Consider the following 22,773-nt stretch of genomic DNA (forward strand, 5'->3'; position numbering starts at 1 on the left):
TCAGGTACGCGCTTGCATAATGCCTTATTCCGATTCCTTAATCATTTTGGATCACGGGAAGAATAGCGTGATTCCAACAAGGAGAGAATCAGAGGGAATAAGCAGATTCTCGGCAATGCGATTCGTTCGAGGTCGCAAACGTGGTAAAGAGATATTTGCCACTTTTGCCAAGATGGGTGATGGGGACGGGTCCAAGGGAAAAGAAGAAGTACCCGAGGAAGTCCAGATAGCGTGTGTCGAAGCCTTCGAGGGGCTCAAGGCCAAAGACAACACACAACCATCAGATCCACAAGGTTTGGCCACAGGCAACGTGGTCCAAAGTCAGTCTGCCTTCACTCGCACCAAGTCCGTGGGAAAGGAAGCAGATCGTGCTCGGACATATTCAGAGGGAGACACCGGGAATATGAAGAGAGGGGCAGATCTAAGAGGGTGTGCAGTCATGAAAGGGGACGATGGAAAGGGGGAAGTTGCCCCCGCAACTGTTGAAGTCTATGCGGTCAGTGCTCAAGGGGCTTGTGCGCAGATTCAAGGGACTGTGTTCAATCGAGAGATGTGTGGGAAACATCTTATATCGGTTAAGGCTGGCGACCATAAGTGCACCCAATGCCGTGACGTGCAAAAGGGGAGGAAGAGCACTCAGGGGACGCCAGAAAGAAGATCACCATGCACCGGTCTAGGGTCGTGCCGAGGACGGCCACGACTTAGGTGGGGGAGTATATCACGTCCCATTTTTATGGGGTGCAAACATCGAGCCACGAGGTGTACTTCCATGATGTTCCAGAATGCAAGTCTATGTAATCTGTGCTCAAGGGACTTGTGCACAGATACGAGGGACCGTGTGGGGAATGTTTCAAGGAAGAGGTTGAAGAGTATCAGGCCAAGGTCGAACCGAGTACGGCCACGACTAAGGTGGGGGAGTATGTCACGGCCCATTAGAGTCACGACCCAATCCAGGGGATGTCGAGGCTCATTAGAGTCTTGGCCTGATAGTGCGCTAATCTTGTTAGCCCAAGGGGAGGCCCAGTTGCCTACGTGGGCCCAACGAATCTTCTAATCAAGGAAGAGATTGGAAGATAATCTAATTAAGGAAGGGATTGGAAGATATATTCTAATCAAGGAAGGGATTAGAATATATATTCCAATTAAGGAAGAGATTATTAGAGATATTCTAAATTAGGTAGGGATATTCTTGCTATGGAAGGAATATCCTAAATTAGTGTAATTAAATTGTAATTAGACGTAATTCCTAATTTAACACATGTAAGTCCTATAAATACTCTGAAGGTATTTCATTGTAATTATCAAGCATTCTTTCAATATATTCTTATTCTCAAGAGTTTTCTCTCTCTAAGTTCTTTCTTGCGTTTGAGTTCTTCTTGCATTGTGTTTAGAAAGGCTTTCTAAGCTAGAATCAGGGTCGATTTAGCTTAGTGCCGCACGGGTCGAATTTTAGCCCGTGACAAGTGGTATCAGAGCAAGGTTGTATTTCCGCATTCAAGCTGCAAGAAATAGATTCACGAACTACCGTCACTAAGGTTCCGACCGGCCAACGTAAGGACAAGGGATCCAAGAGGGATAAGTCCGTCGAGAGAGGTGCTGCCATTGAAGCGCGGGTGACCCGGCTTGAAGAAGGCATGAGCGATCACCAAGAAGCTCTCGAAGTGTTTAGCGCGGTGTCCGAGAAGGTGACGATGTTGGACGAGGGTGCTGAAAAGTTGGAGAATGAGTTAATGGGGATCATTAACGGTTCGAATCGTAGCATTCGTGACGAAGTGCTAGGATTGGTTCGAGGGGAGGTTAATGACATCTGCCAGAAGGTGCTTGATCCAATCCGGGGAGAAGTCCATGCAATGGTTGAGACTCTCAAGAGGGAGATCTTGGAGAGGCTAGAATCGATGGAAAGACGGATTGCGAGGAATGGAGGGGAACATAGAGGTGCGGCACCTCAACGGATGGATGTTCCTAAGCCAACTTCGTTCAAAGGATCGAGGAGTGCAAGGGAAGTGGAGGACTTCCTTTGGAACATGGAGAGGTACTTTCGAGCATCAAGCATACTTGATGATCGTGACAAGTTGGAGACGACACCTTTCTTCCTACAAGAGATGGCGTTGCTGTGGTGGAGGAGGCGAGAAGGAGATATTGAACGAGGGACCTTGAGGATGGAAACGTGGGAAGACTTCAAGACCGAGTTCAAACGCCAATTCTTCCCAAAGAATGCCGAGTACGAGGCAAGGAAAAGGTTGAGTCAACTTGTGCACAAAGGAACCATCAAGGAGTATGTGAAGGAATTCCAGGAGTTGATGCTCGAGTTACCTAGTCTAACGGAACAGGAGACACTGTTCGCGTTTGTTAATGGCCTCAAGACTTGGGCACAGTTGGAGCTGCAAAGGGCCAAAGTGCGGGACGTTTCCGAGGCAATAGCGGTTGCAGAAAGACTGATAGAGCTCAAAGTGTCTGTGGACAGGCCTAAGTTCATCAGGGATGATGGGGAAGAAGGTGGGGGAGACTGCCCACAGGACCAGGAGAAATATGGGGGAGACCGTTCATCTAAGAAGGGGCATGCACATAAAAACTCAGGGAGGCAAGCCGACGAGTCGGAGAAGCCAAGAGCCTGTTATATTTGTGGTGCCCATAATCACATAAAGTTTATGTGCCCGTTTAAGGGGGAAAAGGTTGCAGCAGTTAAAGGAACTGAGTTCTCTGATGAGGAAGAAGAGACTCAAATAGGATCCTTAAGACTGCTCAATGCCGTAAAGACTAGTGTTGCGAAGCCGGACAAGGGAACAAGGAAGGGCTCTTTGTTTGTGGAAGCTTGGATCGGGGGAAAGCGCATCAAGGCACTAGTAGACACAGGGGCTACGCACAACTTCATGCGAGAAGGAGTAGCCAAGGCGTTGGGTCTGCGGATCAGCCCAACAAGAGGGACGGTGAAGTCCTTCGATGTAGCCAAGCCGGTAAATGGGGAGGCTAGGAGAGTGCACACCAAGATCGGAGGCTGGAATGGGACAGTCTCATTTACTTTGGTCCCAATGGAAGACTACGACGTAGTGTTGGGACTCGAATGGTGCGATCAGGTACGCGCTTGTATAATGCCTTATTCCGATTCCTTAATCATTTTGGATCACGGGAAGAATAGCGTGATTCCAACAAGGAGAGAATCAGAGGGAATAAGCAGATTCTCGACGATGCGATTCGTTCGAGGTCGCAAACGTGGTAAAGAGATATTTGCCACTTTTGCCAAGATGGGTGATGGGGACGGGTCCAAGGGAAAAGAAGAAGTACTCGAGGAAGTCCAGATAGCGTGTGTCGAAGCCTTCGAGGGGCTCAAGGCCAAAGACAACACACAACCATCAGATCCACAAGGTTTGGCCACAGGCAACGTGGTCCAAAGTCAGTCTGCCTTCACTCGCACCAAGTCCGTGGGAAAGGAAGCAGATCGTGCTCGGACATATTCAGAGGGAGACACCGGGAATATGAAGAGAGGGGCAGATCTAAGAGGGTGTGCAGTCATGAAAGGGGACGATGGAAAGGGGGAAGTTGCCCCCGCAACTGTTGAAGTCTATGCGGTCAGTGCTCAAGGGGCTTGTGCGCAGATTCAAGGGACTGTGTTCAATCGAGAGATGTGTGGGAAACATCTTATATCGGTTAAGGCTGGCGACCATAAGTGCACCCAATGCCGTGACGTGCAAAAGGGGAGGAAGAGCACTCAGGGGACGCCAGAAAGAAGATCACCATGCACCGGTCTAGGGTCGTGCCGAGGACGGCCACGACTTAGGTGGGGGAGTATATCACGTCCCATTTTTATGGGGTGCAAACATCGAGCCACGAGGTGTACTTCCATGATGTTCCAGAATGCAAGTCTATGTAATCTGTGCTCAAGGGACTTGTGCACAGATACGAGGGACCGTGTGGGGAATGTTTCAAGGAAGAGGTTGAAGAGTATCAGGCCAAGGTCGAACCGAGTACGGCCACGACTAAGGTGGGGGAGTATGTCACGGCCCATTAGAGTCACGACCCAATCCAGGGGATGTCGAGGCTCATTAGAGTCTTGGCCTGATAGTGCGCTAATCTTGTTAGCCCAAGGGGAGGCCCAGTTGCCTACGTGGGCCCAACGAATCTTCTAATCAAGGAAGAGATTGGAAGATAATCTAATTAAGGAAGGGATTGGAAGATATATTCTAATCAAGGAAGGGATTAGAATATATATTCCAATTAAGGAAGAGATTATTAGAGATATTCTAAATTAGGTAGGGATATTCTTGCTATGGAAGGAATATCCTAAATTAGTGTAATTAAATTGTAATTAGACGTAATTCCTAATTTAACACATGTAAGTCCTATAAATACTCTGAAGGTATTTCATTGTAATTATCAAGCATTCTTTCAATATATTCTTATTCTCAAGAGTTTTCTCTCTCTAAGTTCTTTCTTGCGTTTGAGTTCTTCTTGCATTGTGTTTAGAAAGGCTTTCTAAGCTAGAATCAGGGTCGATTTAGCTTAGTGCCGCACGGGTCGAATTTTAGCCCGTGACATAATGCTAACTAGTTGTTAAAATTGTCGCTATTTCTCCTGATATTTTTATAAATATAGTTATTTTTTCTTGTATCAATAGTGACGAAAAACAGGAATCTTCGCTATTACATAGTAGTTGTCAATTACTTCTCAGCCTAAATGAGGTGTTGGATGATGAGAGAGTTGAATCTTGGTGTAGAACCTCTAATACTATGAAAAAACTAACGACACGCAACCACACGTTCTAACAACAAATAAGTATATGAGAAAATGATTTACATAAGAGTGTAATTTTTTATACATATATTTAATGTACAATAGAGTTGCTAATATATAAAAAGATGCTCCACAATACTAAGGGAATTACTAGGCTTTAAATGATGGGAAAATCTATGATAGAACAATGTGATCATGAGCTTAGGGGTTTTTCAAATTTGTACCAAAAAGATTTCAACAATGCTTCATCATGGGTCACAATCTTAGAAAATTGAAAGTGGGGACAAGATTATAATGGCACGGTAATGAAAGTTTCGATCCCTTAAAACATACTTAATCATATGTTCACATGGAACTAGAAAATGTAAAAGGGTTGATAAAATTTATTTGAAAGAATAGGGTAAAATATTGTAATATCTGGATATCTAGCCAACTTGAGAAATATTTAATGCATATAAACTTAGATTATGATCTTTAAATTATAAAACTAGAGTGGTTTGTGATTTCTTTAGGTTGTAGATATTTTTTTTTTCTATTGATGTATTAGGGTTTTTCTTTTTTTTCTTTGCTTGGAGGTGAAGGGTTTGTTTTAATGTTTTGTATCCTTATTTATATCATCACTTTAAGATTAGTTGTACTCATTGCCATGGATTGTAAAGATTTTGGATAAAAAGTTGTGGTTAAAGTGAAAGAAGGAAAAGAGAAAAAGAGGGTTGATTATAACTTTATAACATGGGGAAGGCAAAAGAGAATCCCATGAGGAAAAACATTCCCAAACTATCTTTTAAATAAATTTTTTATTTTTCTGATATATTTATACATTTGAAACACATTTGTTAAGTTTGAGTTAGAGATTTTTTGTTTTAGAAATGGACACTTTAACCACTTAGTTATGCAATAATAATTATTTTTAACATTTGATTTGTTGATCGATATGAATTATTTTGATTTATTTGACTTAAATGATTAAAATATTTTTCATTTAATACTTTAAATAATGAAATAATAATATTTTATATTTTAATTGATTTGAAGAAGGAAGCTGGTTTGAGCTTATTTGGAATTCTATATTTAATAATGGTTCAGTATACTATTAACAATTAAATTATTTAATTTATTAATGAAAATATTAAAATATTTTTATTTATTTATTTTAAAGTAAAAATAATATTAGAGGAAAAAATAGTTTATTTGATAAAAAAAAATAGATATGAAATTAAAATAATATTAGTTGAAAAGGTTAGTTTATTTATTATATATTATTTGAGTTAACTATTATTTTATATTAAAAGAGAATTAGGAGTATTTTAATATTATGAGATAAATTATACCTACTTGATATAAATTAATTCTAACTATTGTTGAAAGTATACTGAATAGTGAAGTTAATCAAATCAAACGCATTATAAGTTATTTCAGTGTAAAAGTCGGTTTAAGAGACCAAAATATTATGAATTTAATTTTATTTGAAATAGTTTTGAGTTTAAGCGGTGCCATGATTGAAATAAATAAATTAATTTAGTGTTATTTATTATAATAATTTGAAACAATTTGTACACTCAATTTGAAAGTTTTCAAAAGAGTCATGAACTCATGATTTTTCAAATTAATTCTTTTATTTTAATTTCAATATTTTGATGGGCATACATTTGACCTTTAAATTATTATTTTTTAATATTAAGACATGATAAATTAAAACATTACACATTGTAGAAAATGAAAATAAATTTAAGTAAATAAGAGCTCTTATTGAGAACAAAATAAAAAAAATAAATCTTTTTTGTTGTGCTATGTACAAATGTTTGTTTGTAATTTTTATTTATAGAATTTTGAAAGCTAAAAATACAAAAAATAATTTGTTCAAAATGCCCTAAAAACGATAAAGAATTTAAAAAAAAGAGATTAAGAATGTATAATTACTATAAAATAAACTTGTTATTTCTTCATAAAATTTGTTCTTTTGAATAGAATTTTAGTTGAATTAGTATAATGGATAAAAACAAATAAAAAAATATTAGACTTTTTTTGTATAAACATTATTTATATTTTATGTATTTTGATACATCTACTTTAAGTAGATGGGTGAGATGTTTGAACGAAAGGGTATATTGAAATCTCTAATTTATTTTTTTTATTTAAAATATCATATTAAATTCAGAGGTAATAATGATAGGTTAATATTATATCCATTGTAGTGAGAACATGTTAAAAAGAAAAGTAGGAAAACTTTTCTATTCTCGTGTCATGATTTGTATGGGTTGATATTAAAGAGAAAAAAAATAGTTACATTTTTTTTTGTTATGTGGCACATTATTTTAGATAAAAATCTGAGAACTTTCACCAATAAAATTAAATTCTTACCATTATAATCAAATCAATATTTTTAACATTAAAAACGAGATATCGATTATATCATGTAGTGATGGAGTTGGTGAACACGATAAATTACTTAAGAATAAGATGCGCGATGTCTCGTTCGATCCTCATTTACTTTAGAATCGTACATACACAATTTTGGCGGAAATGGTTGAATTATTTTTTCTTGGGAGATATATTTACCAAGTTCTCTATTCTTCTTTATTTTATAGTATTTTAAATAATTGTATGATTTGCATTGTTTATATGGTATAATGGTCTTTGCTCATAATTTATATTGATTGTAAGTTGGTTTTTGTACTATAATTAGTTTTACTTATGATGGTTGTAATTTTTTTAATTTTGACTCCACTTTTGTTAGTGATTCTTTATCATATTTTGGTTTGTTTATACAATTGTGTACTAAAAAATGTATCATCTTTTTTATCTAATTTTATTTCTACTGTATACTTAAACTTATTTTTTTGGTAACAAATAAGAAAATTACATAAAATAATTTATTTATTTAAGAAAGAGTTCTACACTTACTTACCTTGCATAAGTTGATCTTTAATATCACTCACTTTTGATCTTAGACATTTGAGCTATGACATTTTCAGAATATGTATCCCAATCAAAGGTCACAAAATACTTGAATGAATTGGAGTTTAGTATCCTGAAATTTTAACTTTCTACATTAATGAATTAAGATACACAAAATCTAGATATTTGTTTGATGGTTCTCCAAATACATACTATAATACAATATTCCACCAATTTGACCACAGTTAAAGATGACAATTATAATTCGTCTCGCAGTTTACAATTTAATTGTTCTATTTGGAGTGGGGGTTTCTTCGATTTGACCGGGATGATATTTGTGCCATCGTCCCGTATACTAATAAACACAATTAAATATATAACATTACTAATATATTTATTTTTTATATTTTATAAAAATTAAGTTAATATTTTTATAATAATATTATGTATTATATGAAGTTAAAAAAAACAAATGTCTTGAATATATATTTAACTAATTAAAGGAACTAAATAAAAACATATTAAAATTATTTGAAAACAATTTTTGTGATTACTAGGCAACCAGTTACATCACTTTATACTATGCTCATTTTCATATAACCAAATTATTCATAATGAAAAAAGAAACAAAAAAAAAAAAAAAAAAAAAAAGTTATCTTAAAAAAGTAAAGTAAAATGTCTTGAAAATTTAACTAATTAAAGGAACTCAATTAAAAAGATTATTAAAATTATTTGAAAATAATATATATATATATATATATATTATTTATTTATTTATTTTTTTGTTAATATCACAGTCATAATGACATTTAAAAACAAATAAAAACAAAAAGTGGAATTGTTTTTTTTTTTATAAAAAAAATATAATTAATTAAATAAAACATTTTTAAGTAAAAAAAAATAATTAAATTATAAATATAAAGTTTTATCAAATTTGTTTTAACAAATATGATTTATTATTATTATTATTATTATTATTATTATTATTATTATTATTATTATTATTATTATTATTATTATTATTATTATGACTCTTAAGCTGAATTGAATTGATGAAAAATACATATTTTAATTTCGAATTCTTAAAATGTTTTTTTTATCTATACCGACTAATGAATGTGGGTCCCAAACGCGGTTTAAGAAAATACTAAACAATAAATATCGATGGATTAGTTGGATAGACGATCATTTCCTGATTCCACGTGGCATATGGTCCCACATGTGGTCCCCACCTTTCTTCATGAAAGCATGCAAAGTACTTGTTACAAGTGGGTCCCAGCCCCACTCTCCTGCATTTTCTCTTTCCTAACATCATCATATAACTGTTTCCATCTTTTCTTACGTAGGATAAGATCAAAATATCAATTTGGATCTCAAATATTTTCTTAAATGTCAAATTTAACCTTAAACTATTAATGGTTTTAATTTATTAGGTAAAGTCGTTGGTTGATATGGAATGAGGAGATATCAGATAAATTTATAATATTATTTAGTTTAAATATAAAATATAGTATAAATTGACTATTTTTTATAATTTTATAATATATATATATATATATTATTACTTTTTTGAATAATTTTTTTTAAAAAACTTGATTATTTAAAAATTAATAATTGATTATTATTTTGAGGAGGCAGGGATATTTTTAGATATTATTTTAAAAAATAAAAAAAGTTTTTTAATAAAATTATTTAAATAAATATTTTAATATTATATATATTATAATATATTGAAAATTTATATTATTATAAAAAAAAATTAATTCTTATAAAATAAGAAAAATAAATCAATATATTAATAACATAATATATTCAATTATGTTTATTAGTGTTTAGGCAAAATTATAATAAAATTGAAGAAAAGTTGGAACGGAAACAAAAATATCTCTTGTTCGGGTTTCGGAGAAAACTGCCCCTAACTTAAGACAGTTTGGATAAAAAACCGCCAAACAAATTATAATACCTACATAATTACTATGTTTGATCTATTTGAATTGTTTGATGATAATCTCTATTAGTGTGTTAATATTTTATTTATTATTAACTAAAAAAATGTTTATTGATTTTAAATTTCCAACGACAACAACCTACGATACTGCTGAGTGACGAGATATTGAGTGACGAAAGCTGGGGAACGAATGAGATTAGATACCCTAATAGTCATAGTTGTAAACGATGGATACCGGGGCATTGTGTGTATCGACCTGCGATTGGCTAAGTGTCATGTGACAATAAGACAAAGTTATTAGTGACTTAAGTGATCTTTTAGTCTTCAATAGGAAACTTTTTATTTATTTTTAATATAGTATGAGCTCTCTAATAAGAACAAACGTTTTAGCGGAAAATCGTTACGTTTTTTTCAAATATTAACTTTTTTTTTTTATAATTTTGTAGAATTTTAATTTAAATATTCTAATTACTTTTCATAAAAACACATAAATTTTCATAAACATTAATAAAAATGCATTGAATTTATTTATTCTTATTCTTGGGTCTCAAAATCATTCTTGAATTAACATGTAAGCAAAAACAAACTAAAACACTAACTCAATAAAATAATTATTTTCATATCTACAATAGGATACCTTCCTTGACCCAAGACAAATACAAAAGTAGGCGTGTAGAGATGAGAAGTAAACCATTGAACTTTTAACTCAACATATGGTTAATTATAATTTGATTAAAAAAAATAATAATAATATGATTTTTTTACATCTTTTAACTAAAGTTAAAGGTAAAATCATGTACTAAGCATATATTCTATTCCTAGTTCTTTTTTTTCAAGAATAAGTATATATTCTTAGTATTAAGACTTAGACAACTGTCTATCCCTTTTTTTTTTTTCAATTCTATAAGTGTTATCTAGAGTCCAATTTAAGAATAAGAAGTTTTAAGTAACATCCAAAGATATTTTGCTAACTACTACAATTGAAATTTGTTTGTTAATCTTTATAGATTTGATTTTAAATCAAAACTCTAAGTAAACCAACATATGTGATATGTGTCTATAAATTAACTTCAAAATAATTTTTTTTTAAGGTTCTAACTCATACAATATATATATATATTAATATATTTAAATCGTTTTAAGTGGAAATCAAATCTATAACTTTTAATTTTTAGATAACGACTCTGGCAGAAACCACTTATATAGTGACGAATATTTCCCAGTTTTTTTTTTTAAATGATCCTGTGTTCGAGCCCGTTAGACACAAGTTTTGCGCCTAATTAAATGGTTAAGTGTGTTTACGGGATATGTGATTCACCTTGTGACCATAATTTTTTTATATGGCAGGAACATATATAGTTGTTCTTCCAACTTTGAATATTTATAATTCTATTTCGAATAAAACAACAAAAGGTTTGATTAGACAAATAATAATTGTATTACCGATTTTAGGGAAGGGAATTAAATGGTGAGGAAAGTGCGATTTAGAGAGAAGACAGAGTGACAGATCATCGGATAAAAGAGCCAACCTGGCCACCATAAACTCATTAACACCCCACTTCTTCCTTAATTACATTTTAAAGCCTTTTATTAATTAGTTTTTCTCTTACGCTAAATTCATCTTTAATGTCAAATCATTTATTATAAATTATAGTTAATACAAATTCATCCAATTATCCAATTAAATACAATATATTTATTTTCATTTGAGATAGTTACAAAGTTGAATGTTTAATTAATGTCGATGACACTATGATACTTGTGATAACATTTCATGTCTATATATTTTGTTTTAGTTGTCGTAATTATTTTTGTTTACTTAAGTTTTTGTTTTTATTGTTTTAATGAATTTTCTTAAAGGATCCAAATTTGTTAGGTGAGTAAATTGACTTATACGTTAATCGTTGTTGGGTAATGGTAAAAACGTGTTATATTTGGTTTGTTAAGACTTAATTAATTAACAAAAATTATAATGAAATCAAACAAGGTCTAAAATGGACGGTCGAGATGAAACGTGGATAAAGGAACAATGTCACACGCTGACATTTATCCTTGTCGTTTGATTGTGGTGCGCAGCCAGCCAGTGACAACGGTGGTCCAATTCCAAAAGTCGACGTCTACAGCTCATCCTTCACAAAAATAAAAAAATTAAATATCCCCTTATTTCATATTGCCTCGATTAAAATCACTCGATTCATCCAATCCAACGAATTAAACAAATGTGTTATAAACACACTTAATCATTTAACGAGATGCATAATTTGTTGACTAACAAATTTAAATTCATAATATCGGAGAGGTTTCCAAACATGCTCATTTTTTCCGATTATATTTCACTCATTATTTACCCATAACTACTTTTATTATTATTATTATTACGAAAATTAATAAATTCAACGAAAAGTTTAGAGAAAATAAGTCTACGAATCAACATGACATATCAGACATATCATGTGGGTAAGAGATTTTTTTTTTTTTTTAAATGTCTCAAAACGCGGGTCTCAAAACTACGTGGGTAGGAGGGAAAAAATAAAAAATGTACTGAAACAGTTATTTTGGTCCCAAAACGGGCATTTCGGGATAAAACAAATTGTCTCGAAATGAACATTTTCGGGACATGAGAACAACCTGACAGGCCACGTTGAATTCATGGAGTTGTTTCGTTGATTTTCTCCGTTATTATTATTATATTTGATTAAATTATGTAATATTATGTATTTTTGTGGGTTGTAAGTTATAGTAAAGTGAAAGCGCCAAATACTTTCAGTTCTCTACCCACCTCCACTCTCTTCGCCTTCATCTTCTTCTCCGGCCTCTAATGGAGAGAAAAAGAAGGAATCTCCATTACTGAACAACAACAATTTCTCTCTCTATCTTTCTCTCTCTACATCTTATCACTCTGTGAAGAAGACGAATCCATAAGGAGCTGAGCCTCGACTACTTGATCATTTCTCTCTGTAATCCGAATAGGATACTGTAATTCAGGATCTCACTATCTCTATACAAGCTGCATTGCTAGATGTATGTTGTTTTCTATGAATCTCAGCGTCATTAGCGTGGATTAATTAACATTTTGAATTGTTGCTATTACTACTAGTGTTCGCGCTTTTTCATTATGATTTGTTTAGTTAATGGATTAGATGAACGGAATTTGTTGATCTACTTTATAATGATTGTAATCCTGAAAATTGAGTGACGGTTTTGTCATCTATGATTTGGTGATTCGGAAGATTTCTTAGGTTTTCTCTCTGTATTGTATTCTGAAGTTCAGTCTTCTTTAATCAATGTTTATTGATAGCTGATAAATGATTCCTGATGACGATTCATATTTAATGCTGGATGTGATGAAGCTTACATATGCAGTATTAATTGTCGATAACGGTTTACGATAATCGCAGCGATCGATTATCATTCTCAGTTACAAATTGAACATATTCATGGAGATTGGAGATGATGACATTTTTGTGTATTGAATGGAAACTCTGATTTCTGCTTGAATTGTTCGCGCTTTTCCATTATGATTTGTTCAGTTGCGGGATTAGTTGATGGAATTTGTTGATCTACGTTTAGAATTAATGTGATTGTACCGAAAATTGAGTGATATTGTCTATGATTTGGTGATTTGATATTGAAGAATTATTAAGTTTTCTCTCTTGAATTCTGTAGTTCAGTTTTCGGAATTGATGATCTTATGATATATACTTCTTTAATCATGTTTATTGATAGCTGATAAATGCTTCCTAATGAGGATTCGTATTTATTGCTCAACCTTTTTGGTTTACAATTTTATGATTAAATGCATGTTGATTTATGTAAATTCTTTCATTGAGGTGTTTAGATGTTCTGACTGACTTGTGCAGCAGGTGTGAATAATAGTAACTAGAGATGGACAACCGCAGGAGTTGGCCATGGAAGAAAAAGTCTGGAGCTGAGAAAGCAGTTACAGTTGCAGACTCCGCCGCTTCTTTGTCATCAACTGGATCTCGTGTTGAACAGGTAGTTTCATCATATAAAATCGTAGAAATAGATCACACAATTATCTTAAACAAGACATGATTTGGATTAGTATGCTAAGAATAGGATAATCAAACTCCATTGGCTTATATGCCAAGTTGTTTCATATTCCCCCAATTGGAATTCAATAATGTTTCCTTTTATGGGTCAATGTTTCCTTTCATGGGTCCTTTGGCAAAGATGCTGATGTTATCTTTACTTCAGGATAAGAAACCAAAGTTTGTTCAAATTTCTGTGGAGTCTTATTCTCATCTAACCGGATTGGAGGAACAAGTGAAGACATATGAGGATCAGGTGGAGAACTTACAAGATGAGATTTCGAAATTAAATGAAAAGCTCTCAACTGCCCAATCAGAGATAATAAGTAAGGAAATCATAGTGAAACAACATGCTAAAGTTGCTGAAGAAGCTGTATCAGGTATCAAATTGTTTACTTTTCCTAAATATGTTTATGAAGTTATAAATAGTTTCTATTCTCCAGTGCACAAATCCTTTCTGCTAGGGTAATATTATGGACATTCTTGTAAACCTCGGAGCTCTCTAGGGGGTGCTTAGGCTCTTGTTGTTTGGCTCCTGTTTTGTTGTTGTTGATGCTTTTGTACTTTGGCCTTGTTTGACGATTGTTTATTTGGAAAAATACACTAAACTAAACTACCCTAAATTTTATTCTCATAACATTGTAAATATTCAATACAAAAAACAGTTTATTCAGTTAACCAAATAATATGTTTTCTCATTGAACGAGATTTTTTTTTCAAATAACACCACATCAAACAAGATCAGTTTCGGCTTTGCACCTTTTCTTCTTTCTGTTTGTGTTCTTTGAACAAATAGTTTCCATGTTGCAGGTTGGGAGAAGGCAGAAGCAGAAGCATTGGCACTAAAAAACCACCTAGAATCTGTGACACTACTAAAGCTTACAGCCGAAGATCGTTCATCCCATTTAGATGGTGCTCTCAAGGAATGCATGAGGCAGATACGTAACTTGAAGGAAGAACACGAACAGGAATTGCATGACGTCGTGTTGGCAAAAACAAAGCAATGGGATAAAATAAGGCTTGAATTTGAATCAAAGATAAACAACTTGAATCAAGAGCTTTACAAATCAGAGGCACAAACTAATGCTCTTTCAAGGTCATTGCAAGAACGTTCCAACATGATAATTCAAATAAACAAAGAGAAATCGCAGGCTGAGGCAGAGATAGAGCTTCTGAAGAGCAATATCGAATCATGTGAAAGACAACTAGGTTCACTCAAATACGAAGTTCATGTCATTAACAAAGAGCTTGAGATCCGAAACGAGGAAAAGAATATGAGCGTGAGAGCTGCAGAAGTGGCCAACAAGCAACATCTAGAAGGAGTTAAGAAAATAGCTAAGTTAGAAGCTGAGAGCCAGAGGCTACGTGGCCTTGTGAGGAAGAAACTGCCTGGTCCTGCAGCATTGGCTCAAATGAAGTTAGAAGTTGAGAACTTGGGAGAAACTCGAGTAAGGAGGCCCCCTAGTCCATATCCATCTTACTTGGCTGAAACATCTTTTGAAAACTATCACAAGTACCAAAAAGAGAATGAATTGCTCACAGAAAGACTCTTTTCTATGGAAGAAGAAACAAAACTTCTTAAAGGAACGTTATCCAAACGCAATAACGAATTGCAGGCATCACGCAATGTTTCTACCAAGACTATAAGCAAGCTTCAAGCTTTAGAATCTCAAATCCATTCCCATGATCATCATAGAAGTTTGACATCCCTGTCTGAAGATGGAAATGATGATGCAGTAAGCAGTGCTAGTTCATGGTCTCCGTTTAAGAAGGAAATGAGTGTTGAGAAGCCTAAATCTGAAAATATTAAACACTTGGAACTAATGGATGATTTCCTCGAGATGGAAAAACTTGCGTACTCATCAAACGATCAAACTGTTTCAGATTGTTCGAAAAATAATGACACGGAGTTGGTAAGGCTTCAATCAAGAATATCCATGTTACTTGAGTCTACACCGAAAGACACAGAGATAGAAAAGGTTTTGGATAGCATTAAACATGTGGTGGAAGAAACAAAAGAGCATGTTATAACTGAAGAAATAGCTGCTTCCATTTCTCAAATTCATGAATTTGTGTTGATTCTGGGAAAAGAAGCAATGGCTGTTCTAGAAACATCATCTCCAGATAATAGAGATGGATGGAGCAAGAGAATTGAGGAATTCTCTTTTGCATTCAATAACGTTATTTGTTCTAAATCAAGCTTGGTTGATTTCATTCTGAAACTTTCACATGTTTTATCCAAGGCTGGAGAACTCCATTTTAATGTCCTTGGCTACAAGAACAATGTTTCTGACTGCATAGACAAGATTGCGTTACATCCAGACTCACCAACAGAGAAATATCCTAATGAAGGAAGCTTTGGTCCGATCTCTGATTCTGAACCAGATGTTGTTCCATGGAAATGCTCGTTTGAGGAGTTCGAACAATTGAAAAGGGAAAAAGAGAATTTGGCTGAGGATATGACAAGATGTAGCGAAAATCTAGAGAATACGAAAAAACAGTTGGATGAAGCTGAACTGGCTCTGGTAGAAGTGAAATCACAGTTGGCATTAGCTCAAAAGATGAACGGGTTGGCTGAGACACAGCTTAAATGTATGGCTGAGTCATACAAAGCGCTTGAAATACGTGCAGAGGAGTTGGAAACACAAATAAATCTTCTACAAGCGAAAATAGAGAATTCAGATATTGAGCTTCAAGAGGAAAGGAGAAATCATCAAGATGCTATGGCTACATGCAAGGAGCTTCAGGAACAATTACAAAGGTTGGTTTATCTATTCTTTTTATCTCACATATTTCAAACCATGATTAGATAAAATCCTATTCCTAAAAACACAAACTTTTCAGTTTTGACCATTTTTCAATGAGATTATAATTGTGATAAAAATATGACTTTATACTCTGTATTAGAGCTGTTATATGAGATTTTGTGTTGGATTCTATCATATCTTTTGCTAACTTTTCTTTTGGGAAATTTTCAGATTGGAGAGCATCACTGATGAACATGAAAGCAAGAATAACCAGGTAAATTACTTTATGTTTTAAACATTTAATCTTTTTCTAAAGAGATGACAAAACTTCCACTATTAAGCTTTATAAGATTTGTCAAAGAAGTTGAAATCTTGAACTTAGTTGATTGTTTCATTATACATTTGATATGTTTGTCAAAAAAATAATAATTTAGAACTGTCTGATCAATGTTTCGAAAAAATCTACATTGTTATGTTGATCAAAATCACACTAAGATATCACTCTAAATTTTAACTTTATGCTATTTTTTGCATTTCCTGTACAAACTGCTAAAAATTGATCGAAATTCTGCAGGAAAAAGAGCTGGCTGCAGCAGAGGAGAAGCTTGCAGAGTGTCAAGAAACCATATTTCTCCTTGGCAAACAGCTGAAAACGATGCGTCCACCTCCTCCAAGAGACTACTACATTGGATCGCCATTCAGCGAAAGGAGCCATAAACACGATAGCCTATCAGAAGAAGAACCAACTATAAGTGACACAAATTTGCACGACTTTGATCAAACAGATATCGACACATTCAACTCTCCATGTAGTCCTTCACATGCTACTACGGAGAAGATTATTACGCCATTAAGATCACCAGTAAAAAATCTTCCTATCACTACTACTGTCAAGTCTGGTTCATCTACACCCGAGAAGCAATCGCGTGGATTTTCAAGATTCTTTTCCAGCAAAAAAAGGTAAGTATTGAGTTTTTGAATTGAAGCCATGCACACAGTTTTTCAACTTCATTGACAATATATGTAATGAAATAACAAAAAGAAAAGTATAGTACTTTTATTATTTGTGTATAAGGCAAATGCATCTGATATGTATGTCAATACTTAATATCAGTCTTTGTGGAAATTTTATTGGTTTTGAAGCCATTTGAACATTGACTCTTTGGGAAAATTATAAGCTAATTTCAGAGTGGTTTTGTGTAACTGTTCATGTCACATTTTTTTTTTTACCAATAGTTTATTAAAAATGAGGCACCAGATTCCAATTGGATGAAAACGTGATTGAATTGGTTTTAGTTACTCTTCGGAACGGAGTGAAAGAAGGGGAGAGGTTATTGAATGAGGAAAATGATACAATGACTTCAAAAGAACGTCTCATAATGAAAATCAATAAAGTGTTTTTATTTTTATTTTTATAATGTACGTAATAATCTATTACGACCACATTATTAAATATTTTTATTGTCCATATTAAGTTCAAATTAAATTTATCAAAATTCATAATTTAGTACGTGATTATATTAGGATTGAATAATCCAAACTAAAATTTTTAAACCATTGATTAATATGTTTGTTTGTATTTTCTGATTTTGTTTTGCCAATCAATTTTTAATAGGTTGAATTGACCCTATATTCTTTTTATGCACAACTTAACTCAATTAATTAAAATAAAAAATTCAGTGTTGAACTATTATTCAACATTATTTAATTCATTTTTATCTATTATATCACTTAACTCATTAATAAAAATATTAAAATACTTTATATTTTTAAAAAAATAAAATTTATTTTATCATTATATAACACACTTTAAGTCTTTTATAAAAAAAATAAAAAATACATCCTTCTAAAAATCATGATCAATCATCTTTTTTAAATAGATCAAAGTTTATTTAAAAAAAAAACAACCAACCAGCTTTTAAATTTTTTCAAAAATTAATTTTTAATTATAAATCTTTTTATGTATAATTACAAGATGCAAAGATGCTGCAGCAATCAATGGATCTGTTATTTTATTTATCTAGCAACAGCTCTACATTTTATTTATTTACTTATTTAAAAATATATCATGGTTCTAAAGCTTGATATTTTTGTGAAGTATATTTTGTTAGATTAATTTGAACTATTTGAACTCAGATCTAATTTTGAACAATTAATTCAAAATTAATTTATCAAAATAATAATTCAATTTGGTTTGAATTTCCGATCAACCATTCTATATATATATAACAATTAAATCATCAAATCGACCGGAAGAACTAAGTAAAAATATATTGTCTAAAATATCAGAGATTTCAATGTCGGTTGTACTAATATATATATATATATATATATATATATATATATATATATATATATATATATATATATATATATATATATATATATATCTTAATGAATTTATTAAGCATCTTTTGGGAAATAAAATATCTTAATGAATTTAAAGCATCTTTTAAAAATAAAACAACAATCTTCCACCGACTTAGGTATCATCTATTTAATATGCTTAATTAGTAAAATATGTCAGATGATACCAACATTAGGACTACATAATAACATGTCTGATGCAGACTTTCCATTGATATTAATGACAAAATTGACATCTATTAAACACACAAATACCTTTTTATAAGTGTCATTGGTCAAAAATACCACTTACAAAAATAAATAAATAAATAAAGAGATTTTAACAGTTCTTGCTAATCTTGTATGTTAACTATAGCTGTATTTGAAAATGGTTAACAAGATGATGTAGTATATTTTGGAGGTTAAAATGATTAGAAATAAATATAGTTTGTATATGTAACTATTAATTTAAACTTAATAAAAATAATTATAAATTATATTGATACACAACCTACATTCAATTTAATAATTAAAAATATGTGTTCCTTTATTATTTTGAACATTTATACGGTAAATGTTCTAACCTAGTTTAAGTAGTTAGAGTCGGTATTTAAAATAATAAAGATTACGAGTTTGATTCTTATTTAAAATATTTTAAGATGAAATGACAAAATCATGAAAGTGAGGTTTGACATTTTCAATGATATTTATTTTAAAAATTTTACTTCTAACCTGAAGAAAAAAAGGGTATTCTAATTGTAGAAGGGTCTTTCTTCAGATTTCAAAGTTGAAATGCTAAACTTTTAAATCCATGATGTTTCTTGTTAGAGTAAAAGAGAATTTGGATATTAATGTGCTTAATTAACTCATTTCCCATTTTCTTTTTAACCTTTTATTTTTTTATTTTGTGATAGGATGAAAGGTATTTAAAATGAAGTGATACAAATAAGTTACTATTGGAGCATGTGTCGAACAAAGATCTCGTCTCATAAATCTACTTCATAAAAGACTTATTTCTAGCTTTATCTTGGCCTTGTTCTATATCCAAAGAAGGCGCATTAAGCTTAGTTTCTATACCCGAGATGTTTCAATTTTGTTAGTTATATAAATATTGGAAACAAGTGAACAACGTAATTTCGAATTTCTAGCTAGTTAACATTGTTAGTCAAAGAAATATAACATTATAGCATTTGAATTCATTTACAAACTTTATGTACATCATTATTTATTTATGAATTCAGATAAGATCATATTTAAAATTACGAGATAACATTTTCTTTTTCTTTTTAATATTTTTATCAAAAGTTTGTGAGTAGAAGTAACTCAATAGAAGAGGGCCAGGAGGCCCAGGACAGTCCATCACACACCTCGAGTGTATTAACCAAAAGACGAGCCCACAAAAAATGGCCCAATAATTGTAGTTATAAACTTAAAATTCTATTTTCTTCAAAATAATAGAGAAAGTGATTAATATCTCTTAATTGTTCTTAATTTCTTAATAAAAAAATCTGGATTTAACCAAAAACACATTAAAATAAAATTAGGAAAATTAAAGCATCCATAAAAACTCATCCTATTTAGGGGAAAGCAAATGGGTAAAACCAATTAAATGGGTAAAACCAATCCGTTTTGTCCGATCCATATTAAATTCAAACTAAATTTATCAAATCCGTAATCCAAACAATTTTACTAATTAATACGGATCGAAAACAGATTTGATTGAAAATGGTTTGAATAATCCAAACTAAAAAATATTTATATATATCAACTTGAAATTAGTCAACAATTCCTTTTTAATTTTTTTTAATTTTTTTTTTAAAATTCCGAATTTTTTTTATTATTATTAAATTTGAATTTAAAAAAAACAATAATAAAAATAATAAAAAAATAAATATCGTTGTCAAAGTAATGATAAGTAAAATATATATTATATTGAGATGAAATTTAATTTAAAGAAAAACAAATTAAAAATTAAATTTTTATTTAGATAGTTTGGATAATTTGGATAATTCTAATTCAATCCGATTTAATTCAATCCAAACTCAATCCGATCCGATCTCAATTCAATCCGAAATATCCAATCCGAATTAGTATTTATGATTCGGATTGAATTTCGAATTAATTCAACTAATGTTCACCCCTAATCCTATCCACACCTCTAAACAATTCACAAATCTACACCCAAACTCCAAAATGTCAGAAAAAGATCGATCAAATCAATAAAATAAAAAGTCAGTCAATATGTTGAAATTTCCAAATTTTAAATGGTAATATATATTAGACTAAAAATAATCTTGCAATACTTTTGCATGTTATAATTCATAAGTGATAAAGGATATTTTAAACAAATTAAGTAAAATTCACAAAATAGTTTCTTTTTTAAATATACTATCATATAAATAATGATAATCGTTTAAATATAACAATAAAAACAACACAAAAATACGAGTGTTCATCTTATTACAAACCAAAAATACAACGCGATTAACCATTTGAGAGCAACAATGAAAACATAAACAAAAATTGTTTACCAACTAACCAACATAACATAAAATGTAACAATAACGAACTCAAAAATCATAAAAAAAGATCAAGTTCACTAACCGCCTCCATCAATTTTTCAGAAAAGATCTCCCTTATAACGTTAACGTTGTGAAGTAATCACATTGAAGACCGCGATTTAACTTAATTATATTTTGTGAGTCATTAAATATTTTCTCTAAAAAATTAAATAAAATAAAATGAAATTAATCCTCAGGTGGGCAACAACCATTTCTTTTGGTCTTTGACCATATATGACTTATTAATTAACTACAATATCTAGAAACCAGAAGACAATAATAATAAAGGGAAGCTAGAGGCATGATCCGACTTGCTGCCTAACTAGAATTTGAGTATATTAATTTTGAACACCTCAAAATTAATTATTTTCTAATTTACATTTCTCAACAAATGGTCATTAATTAGGGTTTAAATGAGGAAGATGAGGGTGTTAAAAACAATGTCAAACTAAAATCATAAAGAATGAAGACTCAGTTCTCCTTAAGAGCATCAGCAGCGCACAAGACCTCTGCCCTCTTATTTTGTGAAATCAATATTCCACATCAGCAGAAAGGGGGCACACATTATAGTTGTCCAAAACACTCCAATGCTTCCGCCCGCCCTCTTATCTAAATAATAAATTTTATTTATAATATTTTAAATAAATAACTAATTTATAATATAGAAATATTATAACTAATATTCCTATATTATAGCTATATTATAGGAAAATTTGAGATTTTAAACTCACGTGTTAATATAATTAATAAAAAATATATTAATTTATTTAAAAAATATATTTATTAATTAAATATATAAGTAATATTCCTGTATTATATATATTATAGGAAAATTTAAAATTTCACCCTTAAAACATATTAATATAATTAATAAAAAATATAAAATATTTTTATAATTTAAAATATATTATAATATTAAAAACGAATAAATTTGAGAATATATAACATATAAAATTTAAGAATATATAATTAATATTTCTATAGTATAATAAAATATTATAATATTTTTATAATTAAATATATAATTAATATTATTATAATTTAATATATAATTAATATTCCTATCTTATAGTAAAACTTTAGAATATATATTTATTTAATGTTATTATATTGTTACTTAAAAATAGTATGAAAAAATATTATAATTAAATATATAACTAATATTCATATATTATATAATATATTATATTATATAATGATGAAAAAGTCAGAGGAGGGCATGACGAGGGCACTGCCCTCTTTTTGCTTCTATCTCCAATGCAAAAAATGAAAAAAACCAATGACCTGCCCTTTTCCACGCTGTCCCATGCGGGCACAGGTCATGCGTTGGAGATGCTCTAATTACCTCTTTTAGGGTTTATAAGATGTTTGAATATACCGCTGAGAAACTATATTGATTTAGTATTTTTTTGGGGTCAAACTATGCGATAAAAGTAATATCTGTTTATTATAGTAAAATCGATAGGCAAACATTAGTATTTTTTTTGGTTGCA

General features: G+C 31.4%; 1 protein-coding gene across 1 annotated transcript; it reads left to right on the top strand.

The window, feature by feature from the left end:
• Positions 1 to 13,408: 13,408 nt before the first annotated feature.
• LOC124925532 (filament-like plant protein 4) lies at positions 13,409 to 17,580 on the top strand. Its single transcript, XM_047465567.1, has 5 exons — positions 13,409 to 13,570; positions 13,793 to 14,006; positions 14,437 to 16,387; positions 16,605 to 16,647; positions 16,948 to 17,580. The coding sequence occupies exons 1-5, from the start codon at positions 13,460 to 13,462 to the stop codon at positions 17,335 to 17,337; spliced, it is 2,709 nt and encodes a 902-aa protein (XP_047321523.1). The 5' UTR covers positions 13,409 to 13,459; the 3' UTR covers positions 17,338 to 17,580.
• The last annotated feature ends 5,193 nt before the right edge of the window (positions 17,581 to 22,773 follow it).

Source organism: Impatiens glandulifera, chromosome 2 (assembly GCF_907164915.1).
Source record: "Impatiens glandulifera chromosome 2, dImpGla2.1, whole genome shotgun sequence".
Taxonomy (NCBI): Eukaryota; Viridiplantae; Streptophyta; class Magnoliopsida; order Ericales; family Balsaminaceae; genus Impatiens; species Impatiens glandulifera.